Below are 18,140 nucleotides of genomic sequence, written 5' to 3'. Positions count from 1 at the left end.
ACTTTCTGAGCTTCAATGAGAAATGCTTTATCAATCGTGTATTAATCTACTGATCTCGAAACCAATATCAGATGCAATATCTGTTTTCCGCACCAAAGAAACGATGTATTTTTGTCGCTTTTATGCTGCATTCATCGAGTAGCATATGAAAATTTCCGGATTTTCGTGTAACTGCACGCGGTATGCCAGAATGTCATAGCATTAACGCAACTATTCTCGATATCAACAACATAGCACTATGCTACCGATCGCTTGTCTAGTACAATTCCGATGATAAATAGTGGAAATCATATCTCTAGAAAGTCGAAAGTCTAGCGTGGTCATTATGTGGGACGTGCTGTAAACCATCTAGTTACTAGAAACTTAGCTGGCCGGAGTGGCCGTGCAGTTCTAAGCACTACAGTCTGGAGCCGGGCGACTGCTACGGTCGCAGGTTCGAATCCTGCCTCAGGCATGGATGTGTCTGATGTCCTTAGGTTAGTTAGGTTTAATTAGTTCCAAGTTCTAGGCGACTGATGACCTCAGAAGTTAAGTCGCATAGTGCTCAGAGCCATTTTTTTGAACTAGAAACGTATCTGCGAAAATTTTTATTTGTGAGCTGGAAAAGACATAAAACTGTAGTTTCACTTATATTTTTTAACAAACAGCGATGTCAATGATATAACAGGGTCCAGATCATCCTTGCACTTTTCAAAATAAACTAAGGCTTTAATACTTATAATCGTATGTGTTTCTCATCTCTAGATGAGGCAAGTGTCTCTTCCACCTATTTTTCACAACCTGGATGCAAACATCACATTCGAGGTTCTCCTATCCAAACAAAGAATAGAAACAGTCAACTGGTCAATTTGTGTGGGGGTGAGGCATAATTGTAAAACGCAAATACTCGCCATATTGAATCATCTCAGATTTCCACATAAAATTCACAGAATCATCCCAACACCCGCGATTCCGAAGGCTGCCCGACACATAGTGAGTATTAGTTCGCTATTCACCTGCCCAGGGGGCGACACGTTCAGGTCAACTGGATGCTTATACCCTGCCTGTCAAGTTCAGACATCTCAGCTGTGTATCGTGCCTTAAGCCAGAAATATGTATTCATTCCAATCACCAGCTACCTCTCCCACATGCTCGCATGCCAGACGCAGTCATCCTAGGAAACATCTACATATTTATCAGTGTAATTATAAATAAATATTATGATTATAGAGCCAATCTGGTGTCATTTGACAATGAACGAAGTACTGGAAATACCTCCTCCTGACGACTGCGTCTCTGGAATTATCAATATCTCACATAAATCTACATCTTTCCAATGACTGGACATAACTTTCCACATGAAATCTTTCAATCCCTTTACAGCTATCAGTGTAGTGAAATCGCAATTTCCCACGCCCTTTATGAACAAACATAGTCATTTTCTCTGCACGTGCCAGCACACTTACTACAGTAACGTCATGTTGCATCAGCATAACAATCCTTACAAGCAGAGTGATTATGATTTATAAGTGTATGGCGTACGAAAAATTATGGTATGTTCACACTCACACCAGCTGTGTGTCGTGTTGCACAGCCTACCATAGCATAACAGACCTAACGTTTCTTGCAGGAATGAAATAGAGGCTTATAACTCTGTCCCTCTGAATCCCACACCATACTTTCACTGACCACGGTTTTTGTTGTGCAACTTGCCACAGCCAACATGGATTTGCAGTTGCTCAATAATGCATGTTATGCAAATTAACATTCCCATAGCTCGTGAATGTAGCCTTGTCAGTAAATAAAATCAGATTAATAAATGCGTCATCCCTCTCAATCTGAAGTTGAGCCAATCAGCAGAATTCAATGAGATGCATACAATCTGTACCAGTTAACTCTTGGTGGAGACTGGTATGGTAAGGATGATATTTATAGCGATGCACAGCACAATCAACATTGCTCTGGCTCATGCCAGATTCCCTTGTGCTTTGAAATGAACTAACAGAAGGATCTCGATTCACAGTGGCAAGAGTACCAATTTCCATTTCCTCGTTAGTAACTTTCCTTTGCCAGATATGTTTCCGATGTGTTAAAGATCCAGTTGTTATCAATTTATCATACTCATATTTAACTGTACAACATGTAGGGTGAGTACATTGAGGATATCTTTCAGCGTATAATTCTCTAGCTCTCACTGAATTTCGTTGGCATTCTCCATAAATGAGAAGCATATAGACTAGTTCTTCAAGGGAATACATCATTCACATTCACTTGATTCGAAGATACTAGTCTTACCTTTCCTATTGTGTTATATTGCGAAATCGTCGAATCGTGTTTACATGTCAATGGCACGTTAGATGGCTATGACGTATTCAGCAAATTTGTAGTATTTGCACGATATACGAGAGAGAATTGTCAACACTCAATCCATGGTAAGAAGGCTACAGCACTGCACTGATACCAAAGGTCATCAATTCGAACACTTTCTGTAAATGGATGTTCATGCTGCCTTTTTAGCCTTCGTTGACATTTAACACCCCATTAAAAAAAAAAAAAAAAAAGAAGTTGACCTTCATATCTCTGACACGACCCTACCCAACAACAAAAAACCAACGTCATCTTATGGCCCCCATTCTCCCATACAACAATTGTCAAACAAACTTTTCTGCTACTATCATACATTCAGAGTTATTCTAGGTGGCAATAGTTAGTGACTCACCCTGTATAGGTTCAAAAATGGCTCTGAGCACTATGGGACTTAACATCAGAGGTCGTCAGTCCCCTAGAACTTAGAACTAGTTAAACCTAATCAACCTAACGATATCACACACATCCATGCCCGAGGCAGGATTCGAGCCTGCAACCATATCAGTCGTGCAGTTCCTGACTGAAGTGCCTAGAACCTGTATAGGTTCTTTGCTGTTAGTTTCTATGTGTGTTGTGTACTCTTTTTATATGTGTGTTCTGTACCTTATATGCTGCATTAGAGCAACAAAACGTTTTTATGTCCTAATTTAAACTGTCATCAATTTACTTAATCATTTTGCTGAATATTAAAGCAAGAAACAACATCCTCACGCAAGTATCATGGTATATTGTGTGAGAAGTTAGGAGTGTCAGTAGATATTTGTATGGCTTTACAGCCACTCGAAAATGATATTACCAGTCGTTGGATTCGCCTCGTCAATCTCGATGGCATATAAGATATGAAAGCTGCTGTCCCGTCAGGAGCCAGGTCTTTACTAAAGATCATTCTTTCCATCTGAATCTTTGCCTGTATCTTTCCTTGTAATACAAGTCGGTTACACAACACAAAAGAATTTCCACTATTAGCATTTAATGCTGTGACCTGAAATCTCATTTGCGGGAGAGCCAACGCTAGTCACAGAATTTTCTCTCATAGTCCAACATATGGCAGGGCAGCAGTAGACTGACATTGCGTCATGTAGGCACATCAGGTTTGTGGCGATTTATTGTGGCCTCAGTCAGATTGTTGCATGTAGACCAGCCTTTAACTTACCACAAATTTTTGTGAATCCTATATACTTCGACAAATTCAGGTGTCAAATGTCTACAAAGCTAACGCATTTAAACCATTCCAGGATTCAGTATGTGCGCAAAGACGAGAAATACTAGACTAAGGAATAGCTGACTCAAATATGTATTTCAGCCACATATGTGGCTACCTACTATGAGTTCTTGTCAAATCAAAGGATATTTCGAAAGTACCATGGAATAACAGTTCATGCTGAATCCTTAAACAGTTACTCTTTTAATGTCCCACTTGCTCCAAAAGGAAAAAATCAAACAAATAATTACTGTTTCAATTTTTACTCACAGTAAATTAAACTCAACTCGCTCAAGTGGCTTTGTCAGAAGGTCATCTTGCTGGTTCTTTCCCTCGATTTGTTGCAAATTAGTACTTTACTTAGTACTTTACAAACAAAAATATAACTAAATTGCGGATAATAATTGACTTACCCTCGTATAAGAAAGTCCTTGACTTTCTTGTTATTAAATTCTTTGCCTCCATCGTATCTTAAATGTTTAATGCAGTGTCTGTTGGTTCAAGCTTCAATAAAAATTGTTTAATTGTATCATATCTCTCATATTTGTGTTTCAGAAAGAAAATTCGACAGAGTTGACTGAAATCGTCTTTAAAACGTATGTTATATCGAGCACCTCCAAACGACTCTGTACTCATTGGTCCATCGGTAACTACATGGATTAATTCGTCAGCAACTGTGGTGTGGTTTACTCGTTGTCTGAATACTAATCTTTGCATCTTTTCTGTTGCACAACCATTGCAAAATTCATCCTTACAATCTTTAACACTGACATCAAGTTTTTCAAGATGTTCTTCAGGTGCTGTTTATTTTGATGGCCAAATGTTTAACGTTAACTTGCAGTAATTCAGAGTGTGTCACTAAATTCAGTTTATTTCTCATTTCTGATCTGACAGCATGACTATTCAATATATACAGCCTGTTTCCCAAATTGTGTGCCATGACGCCCTTGCCACTGCCTTTTTTACGAAACGTTACTCTTTTATAGTCACATGTTGTATTATAGCAGTTACACACAGCTGCTCTGGCTGAGAACAAATGAGCACTTCCATCAGGTATTTTCTGTTCTAGCACTGTATCACCCATTGGAATGTCTAATTTCTAAATTAATTGTACACTAACCAAATACACGCATTTAGTACTGTGTTTTTCCCATGTAATCACTTCAGGTACATCAAAATCGCTGTACAAAACAAAGTATTGTTTATTCGAAGTGATGTGCTTCGTAGCACCACTACGGCTTTACCATTTATTTGTAGCAATGTAGTTTCCAGTAGACGCACGCATGGCATATGAAGTAAATGCAGCACACACATCAGATCTGTCACGACTTCCAAAGACCATCTGCTGCCCAGTGTCCTCGTTGTTTTCACTTATTTCGCGAAAATTTTGCTTTGTTTATTCTTTTCGTATCTTGTTTTGATTGTTATTTTGTTACCCTTTTCATGCACTAGAAACGACAAATACAATTCATTTATCCGCCATTTAGATCTACAAACAACTTTTGCAGCCTAACTACATGTACGATTATATCCTTTGTATCATCACGTTTGACAAAAAAAAAAATCAATTAACATGTTTAAGCGTTGGGTGCTGCTGCATTCCAATCGAGCACATAGTCTGCTCCATGTTTCTTTAGCATTATTACATGCCAACGCAAGTCCAAAAACTGGTTCCTTTAGCGCACTTATCACCAGATTTGCTGCTTACATATCATCCTTTTGCCATTCTGCATGACACCTTTTATTCACTTGTTGCTTCCTGTGAAAACGTCATACATTAGTGCATACCATTTATGAGGTCTTCGACTTCATTAAGAACAAAGCACCCCTGAGACATGCCATTTCCAATTTGCCCAATGGTCAGGCCATTCAAATTTAATAATATTTGCTTCGTAATCGCCATTGGTGGCCATGTTGTTGTATAGAAGGTCCCCATTACTGTACGGCTTATTAATTTATTTTTTAAAGTCTTCTTGTAGCACACAATGGAGTGAGTCAATCTTCTTCTGAAACTTCAGTTGCCTGAGACCGCAGTCATGTGTTGTGCTTATCTGCTATTCAGCATTTCCGCTATATGGCGAGTAGCAACTTTCCTTCTCATGATATTGTTACATGCTATCCTGGATTTTCCATTGTATCATTTGTTCAATTAGATGTGGCTTGCGCCCATAAACTGTAACAAACATATTTACACCGATCAACACAGTTTCATTAACGAGCGATTTATTTGTAGGAAACGAACTATTCAATAACAAAAACATATTACAACGAGTTTCTGTAAAATTCAAAAATATTTTAAAGGTGACACAGAATAGCATTTTACAACAACAAAAAATTCCTCTTATTACAACACAGTTGTGTTCGTATCACAACTCAGTTGTGTCGTATAGGCAAGACTCAGTATCAGGGGTGGGCATAAAATGATAATTGAATCCTTCTAACGTCCATCAGACTTATCTCCTGATGTAAACAAAAACTTCAGAGAAAACCTCAGTCCACTTGTACGTAAGTTCTTCAGTCATACTGTAATCATCGGTGGAGACCTTAATCATCCAACAATCAATTGGCAAAATTACAGTTTCGTCAGTGGGTAGCCTGATAAGACATCACGTAAAACTTTAATAAACGCCTTCTCTGAAAATTGCCTAGAAAAGATAGTTAGGAACCCCACTCATGCTGGAAATATATTCGAACTAATGGCAACAAATAGACCTGACCTCTTTGAGGATGTACACATCAAAACTGGTATCACTGACGTGACGCAGTTGTGGCAACAAAGATTACCAGAATACAAAAGACAACTAAAACAAGCAGAAAGATATATATGGTTCAAATGGCTCTGAGCACTATGGGACTTAACAGCTATGGTCATGAGTCCCCTAGAACTTAGAACTACTTAAACCTAACTAACCTAAGGACAGCACACAACACCCAGTCATCACGAGGCAGAGAAAATCCCTGACCCCACCGGGAATCGAACCTGAGAACCCGGGCGCGGGAAGCGAGAATGCTACCACACGACCACGAGCAGTGGACCAAAAGATATATATGTTCAGTAAAATAGATAAAGAAATCAGTAATGTCATATCATACTGAACATACTGAAAAGAAAATTAGACCAACAATGAAAAACAGAAAACAGATGATAGACGAAATGAAATAGCAATTGAATCTAGCTCAGGATACTGGAGAAAGAAACTAGCTGTAAAAAGACTGACCCAGGAAGTAAAGAAAAAGTGTTGGAAGACTTTACTACAAGGATAGAGGAAGACTGTCAGGGAAGTAGGAAATTACCATACAAAGTACTAAAGAGTAAATGAAGCGAATATATAAAAATCTTTGCCCTTGAAACAGGTGACAATAACTTATACGAACAGAGGAAGGGATCAGGGATGAAATGAAAAAGTGCTTCAACGTGCTGTTAAATGGAGATGGGGACAACACAACCATCAACAACTGTAGAGTAATTAATGAAATCTAAACCAAGAGACACCCATTATCATGGCGTAAGGTAGAAACAGTATTAAAGAGCATGCAGAATGGAAAGTCGACAGGCTTTGATGATCTCACCCCAGATATGATAAAGGCAGCCGGTATATTAGGCTTAAATTGGCTATGTAGAGTGTTATCAGTGGTTTGGAAAGAAAACAAAATTCCAGAAGAGTCATCATCCCTCTGTTCAGAAAGGGCAATCAACGAAAATATGGAAATTACAGAGCCATCACGCTGCTTCCACACACCTTAAAACTGTTAGAAAATATATGGAAATGAGAATTAGAAACATAGGAGAACCTTTGCATGAGGAAGAACAACATGGATTCAGGAAAGACCGACATGCTATGGATCTTATTTTTGCAGTAAGAATTTGACACAAAAGTACTGGGAATATGGAAGAAATCTTGTGATTGTGTTTGTGGGCATTGAAAAAGCCTATGACAGTGTTACTCGAAACAAGATATGGGAATGTTCAGAAGACCTAAAGGTGCCAAACTACCTAATCGATAAAGTAAAGATACTATACCAAAAGAGTTACAGCTTTGTCCAAATAGACGGTGGACGATCAGAATGGTTTGAAATAAAGGGAAGTGTCCAACAAGAAAGTTCCCTATCACCGCCCCTGTTTGTAATAGTAATGGACAAAATCATAAAATCTATCAAGAAAATAGACAGTGAACCAAATGCACTGGTTTTTGCTGATGATTTGATAGTTTGAGGAGAGACAGAAACTGAAGCACAGAAGAAACTTAATGATTGGAACAAAATATTCAAGAGTTTCGGGCTAAAAATAAATAAAACAAAGACAATGGGAACGGCCATCAACAGGCAAGGAACAATCTCAAATATATTTATAGAAGGAGTCAAAGTAGAATGTGTTTCACATTTAAAGTACCTAGGAAGCATGATCTCGACAGACAACATTACTCAGCAGGACACAGAAAGCATCCAGTTTTTACAGTCAAATCAGAAATCTTCTCTGGGATGATATAACGCCAGACATGGAGAGGAACAAATAGCATTAAGAGTAAATGATACATTGGTGACAGATGTGTATAGTGTTGCAGAATTTTTAAACAAACATTTTATAACTATTACTGAAAAGATGGGGTTGTCAGGTTCGGTAGATGCTGCTATGGAATACCTCGGACCAGACATTTCAAGTAACTTCCATAATATAAATTTGATCCTCACTACCCCAGCAGAAATAATGTCCATCATAAAATCATTAAAATCAAAAACATCTAGTGGGTATGATGAAATATCAACAAAGTTAATTAAAGAATATGATTCTGAGCAAAGTAACATATGAGCAATCTGTGTAACCAGTCGTTTATCAGTGGAATATTTACTGAATGATTAAAAAATGCTGAAGTTAAGCCACTGTTTAAGTGGGAGATAAAGAAATAGCATCAAATTTCCGTCCAATTTCGCTGTTGCCAGCATTCTCAAAAATTTTAGATAAAGTAATGTACAATCGGCTTTATAACCATCTTATGTTAAATAACATACTGTCAAAGTCACAGTTTGGATTTCTAAAGGGTTCTTATATTGAGAAGGCTACCTACACTTGCAGTGAAAATGTGCTTAATTCATTAGACAAAAAATTTGCAGGCAACTGGTATATTTTGTGATCTGCCAAGGGCATTTGACTGTGAATCTCAAAATCCTTTTAAATAAATAAGAATATTATAGTGTAACTGGAAATGCTGCAAAATGGTTCGAATCTTGTATTTCTGGCAGGAAACAAAGGATGTTATTAGGAAAGAGACATGTATCAAGCTATCAGGCATCATCCAACTGGGAACTAATTACATGTGGGGTCCTACAAGGTTCCATTTTGGGGCCCTTACTTTTTCTTGTTTATATCAATGACCTTTCATCAGTACCATTACCAGACGCAAAGTTCGTTTTGTTTTCTGATGATACAAACATTGCAATAAATAGCAAATCAAGTGTAGTCTTAGAAAGATCAGCCAATAAAATATTTGTGGACATTAATTACTGGTTCCTAGCCAATTCTTTGTCACTAAACTTTGAAAAAAAAAGCAGTTAGAAGAAGTGGACAGTGTTAAATTCTTGGGATTACAGCTTGATAATAAATTCAACTGGGAAGAGCACACCACAGAACTGCTGAAGTGTCTTAACAAACCTCTATTTGCAATGCAAATTGTGTCAGACGTAGGGGATATAAAAATGAAAAAGCTGGCATACTACGCTTACTTTCATTACATAGTGTCATATGGGATTATTTTTTGGGGTAATTCATCAAGCCAACCTAAAGTTTTCTGGGCACAAAAGCGTGCAGTAAGAGTTATATGTGGTGTGAACTCAAGAACATCCTGCAGAAGCCTGTTTAGGGAGCTAGGGATACTAACTACTGCTTCCCAATATATTTATTCCTTACTGAAATTTGTCATTAAAAATATATCAATTTTTCAAACCAACAGCTCAATTCATGGAATCAATACTAGAAATAAGAATAATCTTCACAAGGATTTAAAGTCACTTTGTTTTGTACAAAAAGGTGTGCATTATTCAGGAGCACACATTTTCAATAACTTGCCAGCAGCCATAAAAAGCTTAACAACCAATGAAATTCAGTTTAATAGAAGCCTAAAGGACTTATTGGTGGCCAACTCCTTCCACTCCATTGATGAGTTTCTCAGCAAATCCAACTGATATATAACATGACTTCTGCACAATTTCAGTGCAGTAATGTGTTCATTGTAAATGTGTGTGTGTGTGTGTGTGTGTGTGTGTAAGTACAATCTAACTTCTGCACCATCTCAGTGCAGTAATGTGTTCATTGTAAATAAGTATTATAGTAGCTGTATTACACGTTTATTACCTTATAAATAAATAAAAAACGTTTTTATTGTAAATTCAGTGCATTAGTATTTGTAAAATGACTCTTCCATATAGTGTTCATTAAAAAATGACTATCATTCCACTTGGGACCTGTGCAATGGTACATTAGCTTATTTGTTTTAGTTGTAAATATTTGTCATGTATTGTTGTTTTTCTGATATGTTCTACATCCTGCAGGACCTTCTCACTATGGATCAATTGGAATGAAAGTAAACCTAATCTTATCTATAAAGCGACCAAAACAATGGGGTGCATCCTCTGCCATGCATCTCACCATGGTTTGCAGAGTATAGATGCAGATGTAGACAGTTAATATAACTGCTATGTTATTTGCCAATAATTTTCCAGTGGTATAGTTTTTTCTTCTGTAGACGTGAAAACAGTGCAAAATTTACACGGTTGGCTCATGAGCACAAGAGTGTTCCGACAGAAGTGATTTTTAACTTTTATGATTGTCGTGCCAGCTGGCAAGGCTATGACCCAGTAGAATGTTTCCACGGATCAGTTAACTACCTGCTGCGGTGGTTAACGTATGCATATGCAAGTTTTTGTCGACAATGGAACAGTGCCTTAAGCAGATCTACACCGCTGCCCCAGCGATGACAATAATCTGACGTTTATTGTTTACAGTCGTCTTGTTTGTTTACACGGAGTGGAAATGTCTGAAGATGCCGAGAACAGTGCTGGAAAGCAAAGCGATAAAACAGAAGGCGGTAATGCGATGTATTCTTCCAGTATTTAGAATAAATTTTTAAATGCAAAAATAAGGATTTTTGCACTGAAATACGACCCGTATCTGGAGGGTTAAAGACAGTAGTGCTTACACCGGCGGTTAGGATACGTATTCCGTTTGGATTTACGTTGCATTTTCCTTTAACCCGTCATGCAAGCTCTTAAACTTATGAACCATGTTCCATTTATTCAGAGTTTTATTGTTGGCAGTTGCAGAAGTTGATGACTTACTTTTGCTTCTTGTTTGCAGTATTTACGGTCTCGCAGTTCAGGTTCTAAGTTGATTTTTGCCCAAATTACGCACTCAGCCAAGTTTTATTTAATTATTTGTTTGCGATACGTTGTGGAGCTTCCAATCTTCACCACAACCTCCTTCCATATAGTTACATATTGTGATTGGTTGTAGACTATGATAAACTGGCGATTCAGATTTGTGATATGGGAAGAATTATTCGTTGCCTGTGATGGTCAAACCGTAGGTTTCGAATTAAAGCCGTATGATCTGCACGGTATCCGTAATACCCACATGAAGAGAGAACTAATTAACATAACTGAGTATGATTAACAGACACCACTGGTGTAAGTGACCGAATTACTAATGTGCCTCAGTCTCCTCTTTTTTCTCTATTGTTAAATATTCTCTCTCTAGTTTTAGCTTTACTGATATTGTTTCTTCATTCACATAGTTTTATTTGTCTACTTATTGGCAGCCACTGTTGCGACTCCACATCATACTGTTTTGTTTTAATTATGACAGCTGTATTTCCGTTTTTTGCTTTTAATTCTCAGTTCAGTTGTTCTTAGTTTTGTCCTAATCCATGTTCATTCCATGTTACTAATACCACTTTTTCTGGAATTCATCTTCTCTCGTCGTTGACATTCCTCTATCATTTCTTTTGAGATCCATCTGACTTATTTCTATGAAGATTTTGAGTTAATATTTTTTCCGCTATGAGGGGTGCAGTTACGTCGTGAGGCTGTTACCTCTAGGCCACCTGACCTGTCTGATTTTCTGTCAGGGTTTTCCTGTATAGCCAGACTGCCCCTGTCTTAAGGCACTGGGGTCTTTCCTTTAACCTCCTCCTGATGGCTACACTTTATAGAAGGGCACTGTCTAGGGGCCATATAGATTTTTCAATTGTGGATGTGGAAGTGGGATTGGCTGGTAAAGCTGCTACAGAACTGCAGAACCACTTCTCAAGATTTTAATACTCTGACCCATCTGGTAGGAATCAAAGCTCTCAAGACCATACTAACCTTTATGCCATTCAACATTAAATTAATTATTGCTAGGAATGAGATTAAATTTGGAAGCCAGAAAGGAAAAGTATACACAAAAATAGCTTAAAAAGTAAAGTGAAGAAGAGTAAAATCTGTTATAGGAAAAGAAAAAGTTTTAAAGGCTCATAATTATGAACAACTTATTACACAAAAAAGAATTTTGAGAGAATAAGAATACAGGAACTGAACTGAACAAATATCTGCTGTTATAACTGTGATGCACATGATGGTGGAAGTACATGGGGTACATATATTGCATTTGTGTAAGTGTCTCCAACTCTAATATTGTTAGATTATGTTTGCTTATACCATTCAAATTGAGAACCTTGGTGTTGATTCTCGGTCTGTCCTCTTCTCGCACTCCCCGTCACCCCATTTCCTCACATAATAACTGAAGCAGCTGATAAGCTACCTTCCGTCAGTTGCCATTACAGCATTACAGGAGGCAACAAGGGTAAGAAGGGAGATGGAAGTGACTATCTATCTATTTTGACAACATGTTGTAATCATGGTCTCGCTGTGGTGATCTGTTACATGTTGCGGTGTTCCACCTGTATGCCTGGAAAACCTCTGGCACAACAACACTGCAAGTTCCCTGTATGCCAAACAACCGCTTTGCAGCAGAAAACAGTTCTGCAGTAGTTCCACTAGGCAGCCCTAGCAGTGCCACCGGAATTGCCGACTGATGCTGACCTATTTGCATCTGCGACCCACGTGTCCTGAAATAGTTAATATGATATCCTGCTGCACAACAGTATTTAGGCCCTCATTTCACATCGAGCCAGAGCTACAGGTGGACATCCGATCCACTACGGTGCTGCTGCAAACTGCCAACCAGGTGCCTCCTCGATGGATCCCAGTGGGCCTCTGCACCTCTGCCGACAGATCAGTATCTGTGGTTGGATGCCGTAACTTCGTTCACAAACTTTGGTGTAACATTGTGTGTATTTTGTTTTTCCAAGGATTTATACCACTGTGCTTGTACTGAAAGTAAACTCTTGTGGTAGCCTACTTGTTTTCTGTGTGCAACAATAGAACTTTGTAAATATTAGTTTGTGGAAAACTCGACCAAGTACAAGATTTTGACTTTTTGAACAAAGGCATTCAGCCTGTCAGTCATTTTTGTGTTTGGTTTGTCAGTACACCAATAAACTAGGTTTGTGAAAAATTAGTGACTTTAGTGCTGCCTGCAGCAGATTCTTTAATCAGTAGCGGAAATCATTGAAGCCCACAGCACTACCTCGGATCCCTTATGCCACTGTGCCTTCTAATTCACACGTCCCTACCAGTCGATATTTGCCTGATATTAATTGGTGAACAGTGGCAGTAGTTGCAAATCCCTGGCTGGAAGACAGAAGTGGGTAACAGCCACACGGCTCTCACTTTACACCTCAGAAACAGGTTTAACGTATTGCTCACTAGGGAAAATACAGCTGAGACAACACAAGTGGCTTGCCCGTTGGGACAGTGACCGATCTTCCTGAGAGGTTGGGACAGGAGGTTGTGATTGCTTGTCAGTGGGAGTTCCAGTGTTAGGTGGGTGATGGAGCCCCTGAGGGAAATAGCAGACAGGTTGGGAAAGAAAGCTAGTTTCCACTCTGTTTGCTTGTTGGGATCTCGTCCGGGATGTGGAGGAGGCTTTGCTGACAACAACTGGTCGTACTGGTTGCACCCAGCTGCAGATCATGGCTCATGTCAGCATGGATGACACATGCTAACTGGGTTCAGAGATCATCTGCAGCTCCTACAGGCAGCTGGCTTCTCTCTTGAAGACAGCTAGCCTCATTCATGGTGTGGAAGCAGAGCTGTTGTTTTGTAGCATAATTTTGCAGAACCGATCATGGTCCTCTGGTTTGGAGCCACATGCAGAGGCTCAGACAATTCTGTGATTATCTTTGAAGCAGATTTCTCGACCTCCGCTACTGGGTGGAGAAATGTAGGACCACCCTTAGCAGAACAGTAGTGCATTACACAAAGGAGGTGATTACAAGTGTAGTGGAGTATGCGTTGCGTGGACGTGTGGATTTTATAGGATAGAGAAATACCCCCACAGGCCGGATAAGCCATGTTCTGAGGAAATGTTAACATAGTGGTTGTAGGTGTGTCCTGGAACTAGGGTTGCTTATAAATGGTAACAGTGTACATGTAGTACTAGGGACAGAAAGCTGGTCTGAATGTATACCGCAAAGATACGTTGAATGCTGGTGGTGAAGGAATGTTTGTAGCAATATGCTGGTGGTAGATGCATTTTTATAGCAATATGCTGGTGGTGGAGGCGTGTTTATAGCAGTACAAAATACGATAATATCCTTTGTAATTACTACACATTCAGAATGCAAAATAATGTGGGTGAAGATAAAGTGTTAAATGTGGATAAAAAGTGCTCATTGGATGCAGCAGCTGAGGCAGAAGATCTGAGGAGGAACGTGGAGAATGTTTTCCGTAAATTTGCTGGTGATGTTAAAGCTTTAGGTGGAGATTTTAACTCACCAGCTATAGGTTGAGCAAATCAAGTGATTAGGATGGATAGTCGGAACAGAGAATCAAGTGAAATTGTGCCAAGTACTTTCTTCAAAATTACCTTGAGCTGTTAATGAGAGCACTGTCACATGAAGGTAACATCTTAGACCTACTGGTGCAAACAGACCTGAACTTTTCTACTCGGTTAGAGCAGAACGGGAATCAGCAATCATAAGGCCATTACAGCTTCACTGAATATGGATGTAAATAGGAGTAAAAAGAAAAGTAGGAAAATCTTTCTGCTTAACAGGAGCAACAAGATACATGTCCCAGATTACATGAGCGGTGACCATGAAAATTTCCTCTAGCTCTAACAATGTTGAGTATCAATGGACAAAGTTCAAGTGCATTGTACAATACGCTACAGACAGGTATGAGCAAAAAAAAAAAAAAAAAATTTGTGAGTATGTAAAAGACCCATCATGGTTCAGCAACTGTATTAGAAAGCTGCCACAAAAGTAAGGAGAGGTTCGGTGCAGATTTAAATGTTTCCAAAGCCTCACAAACAAACAAAAACTAAACAAAGCCAAAATTAGCAAAAGAAGGTCTATGTGTGAAGCAGTCAACATATTTGTTATAGCTACAGACTTGACAGAAAATCCTAAGAAGTTTTGGCTGCATGTTAAATCAGTAAATGGATGGAAGCCATCTGGCCAGACACTCTGTGACAGTAATGGTATTGAAACAGAGGATGTCACAGAAAAGGCCAAAATACTAAACATATTTTTCCAAACCCATTTCATAGAGAAAATCACAGTGTAGTTTTCCTTTAAATTGTCATACAAATAACAAGATGATAGATATCATAAGTGACCATGGCATATAAAAGCAATTGATATTGCTCAACAGGCGAAATGCCACTGGACTTGATGGAATACCACTCAGACTCTACAGAGTATGTACAGCTTGTCTGTACAGGTGTGAAGAATTCTTAATGATTGGGAAAAAGCACAGGTTTTTCCCATTTTCAAGAATGGTCATTAAACAGAAGAACAAAACTATAGACCTATATATTTTAACATTGTCTGTTGTAAAATTTTGGAATGTGTTTTATGCTCATATATTATGACACTTCTGGAGACCAAAAACTCTCCTCTGTAGGAATCTGCATGGGTTGAAAAAATGACTATTGTGTGAAATCCAGCATGCTTTGCTCATCCTCGAGACCCAGAAAGCAGTAGATACAGGCATCTAGATAGATGTCGTATTTCGCAATTTCAGGAAGGCATTTGATACAGTTCCACACTGGTGCCTAATGACGACAATATGAACGTACTGAATATCACACCAGCTGTGTCACGTGATAGAAGAGTTTGTAGCAAATGGAACACAGCATGTCATTCTGAATGGAGAGAAGTCTTCATACGTAAAAGTAACTTTAGGTGTGTTATAGGACCATTACTCTACACAGTATACATAAATGACGTATTGCGTAATGATCTCATGAGGTTTTTCGCTGATGTTGTTGTATACAGAGAAGTCACAATGCTAGAAAATTGTAGAAAAAAAAAATCTGCAGGGGATTGACTCTTAGTCCAGGGAGTGGCTTCTGACCATCAACACAAACAACTGTAACGTATTGCAAATACATTGACAGAAAGGCCCTTTATTGTATGATTACAAGTTTGTAGAACAATTTCTGGAAGCAGTTACTTCCTTAAAATTACTAAGAGTATCCATAAGGTGTGATTTGAAGTGCAATGACCACATAAAATTAATTGATGGTAAGGCAGATGCCAGAGTGAGATTCATTGGAAGAATCCTCAGGAAATGTAGTCCTTCAGCAAAGATAGTAGCTTACAAAACACTTGTTCAACCAATACCTGAATATTACTGGCACTCTGAGTTCTGTACCAGATAGAACTGATGCAAGAAATACAGAAGATCCACAGAAGGGCATCAGGTTTTTCTTACAGGTTCATTTAGTATAGCATAGTGGACACACTCATCAACTCCAGTGGCACATGCTGCAAGAAAAGCATTCTGTATCACAGTAGGGTCGTCCCTAGATCAGCAACTGATATATCGCTTCCTCCTAAGATATCTCACAAAAGACCATGAAGGTAAGATTAGAAAGACTTGAGCCCACATGGAGACTTACTGGCAATTGTTCTTCCTGTGAACCATACGCAACTGGAATAGAAAAGGAGAAAATGGCAATGGTACATGAAGTACCCTCCACCACATACCATGAGGGGGCTTGTGGAATATACACTCATGCTCATAAATTAAGGATAATGCTAATTCGTAGTGAAACAACATTCTGGTGGGCGGTTTGTGGGTTTCAATCACCTTGGGGTATGAGCTTGCGGTGCATTTGACCTGTGGTCATTGCACAGTGGCGCAGGCAGCAGTCCACACATGCAGCTAGGTGTGTTGGTGCATGTCAGAATACGGTGCAGCTAGTAATTGTGCAGACGTTTTCAGACGTGCTAATGGTGACTGTGTGTGAAAATGGCTCAAAGAACACATTTTGATGATGTTATGAGGGGTAGAATACTAGGGCGACTGGAGGCTGGTCAAACACAGCAGATCGTAGCACAGGCCCTCCGTGTGCCACAAAGTATGAACTCAAAATTATGGCAACGATTCCAGCAGACAGGAAATGTGTCCAGGCGCTACAGTACAGGACGTCCACAGTGTACAAGACCACATGAAGACCAATATCTCACCATCATTGCCCAAAGACAGCCTCGGAGTACTGCAGGTAGCCTTGCTCAGGACCTTACTGCAGCCACTGGAACAGTTGTTTCCAGACACACAGTCTACAAACGACTGAACAGACATGGTTTATTCACTTGGAGACCTGCAAGGTGCATTCCACTGACCCCTGGTCACAGGAGAGCCCGAAAAGCCTGGTGTCAAGAACACAGTGCATGGTCATTGGAACAGTGGTCCCAGGTTATGTTCACGGACGAGTCCAGGTATAGTCTGAACAGTGATTCTCGCCGGGTTTCCATCTGGTGTGAACCAGGAATGAGATACAACCCTGTAATGTTCTTGAAAGGGACCTGTATGGAGGTCATGGTTTGATGGTGAGGGGTGGGATTATGATTGGTACACGTACACCCCTGCATGTCTTTGACAGAGGAACTGTAACAGGTCAGGTGTATCGGAACGTCATTTTGCGCCAGTATGTCTGCCTTTTCAGGGGTGCAGTGGGTTCCACCTTCCTCCTGATGTATGATAATGCACAGCCCCACTGAGCTGCCATCGTGGAGGAGTACCTTGAAACAGAAGGGATCAGGCGAATGGAGTGGCCTGCCTGTTCTCCAGACCTAAATCCCATTGAGCACATCTGGGATGCCCTCAGTCGACGTATCGCTGCACATCTTCAAACCCCTAGGACACTTCAGAAGCTCCGACAGGCACTGGTGCAAGAATGGGAGGCAATACCCCAGCAGCTGCTTGACCATCTTATCCAGAGTGTGCCAACCCGTTGTGCAGCCTGTGTATGTGTGCATGGTGATCATATCCCATATTGATATCAGGGTACATCAGTTTTCTCAACTTAACACCAATGCCGTGGACTTACAGATCTGTGTCATGTATGCTCCCTATGTGCCTATGCTATTAGTGCCACATTGTGTGGCACCACATTCTGCAGTTATCCTTAATTTATGAGCGTGAGTGTAGATTTAGATGTCCTTTCTACCACATTGGGAGGCTTAAATGACAAATTTTCCACTGTGCT

At 39.5% G+C, this 18,140-nt stretch overlaps 1 protein-coding gene across 1 annotated transcript in view; it reads left to right on the top strand.

The window, feature by feature from the left end:
- Positions 1 to 10,521: 10,521 nt before the first annotated feature.
- Positions 10,522 to 18,140, top strand: part of LOC124622609 (F-box/WD repeat-containing protein 2-like) — a 136,953-nt gene continuing 129,334 nt past the window's right edge. The window contains exon 1 of the mRNA XM_047148370.1: positions 10,522 to 10,626. Coding sequence (XP_047004326.1) covers positions 10,572 to 10,626 — 55 coding nt within the window. The 5' untranslated portion in view covers positions 10,522 to 10,571. The remainder of the gene's footprint in view (positions 10,627 to 18,140) is intronic.

The sequence above is a fragment of the Schistocerca americana genome, chromosome 7 (assembly GCF_021461395.2).
Source record: "Schistocerca americana isolate TAMUIC-IGC-003095 chromosome 7, iqSchAmer2.1, whole genome shotgun sequence".
In the NCBI taxonomy this organism is placed as follows: Eukaryota; Metazoa; Arthropoda; class Insecta; order Orthoptera; family Acrididae; genus Schistocerca; species Schistocerca americana.
The sequence above is the reverse complement of the archived record's forward strand: the minus strand, read 5'-3'. Positions and strand labels throughout refer to the sequence as shown.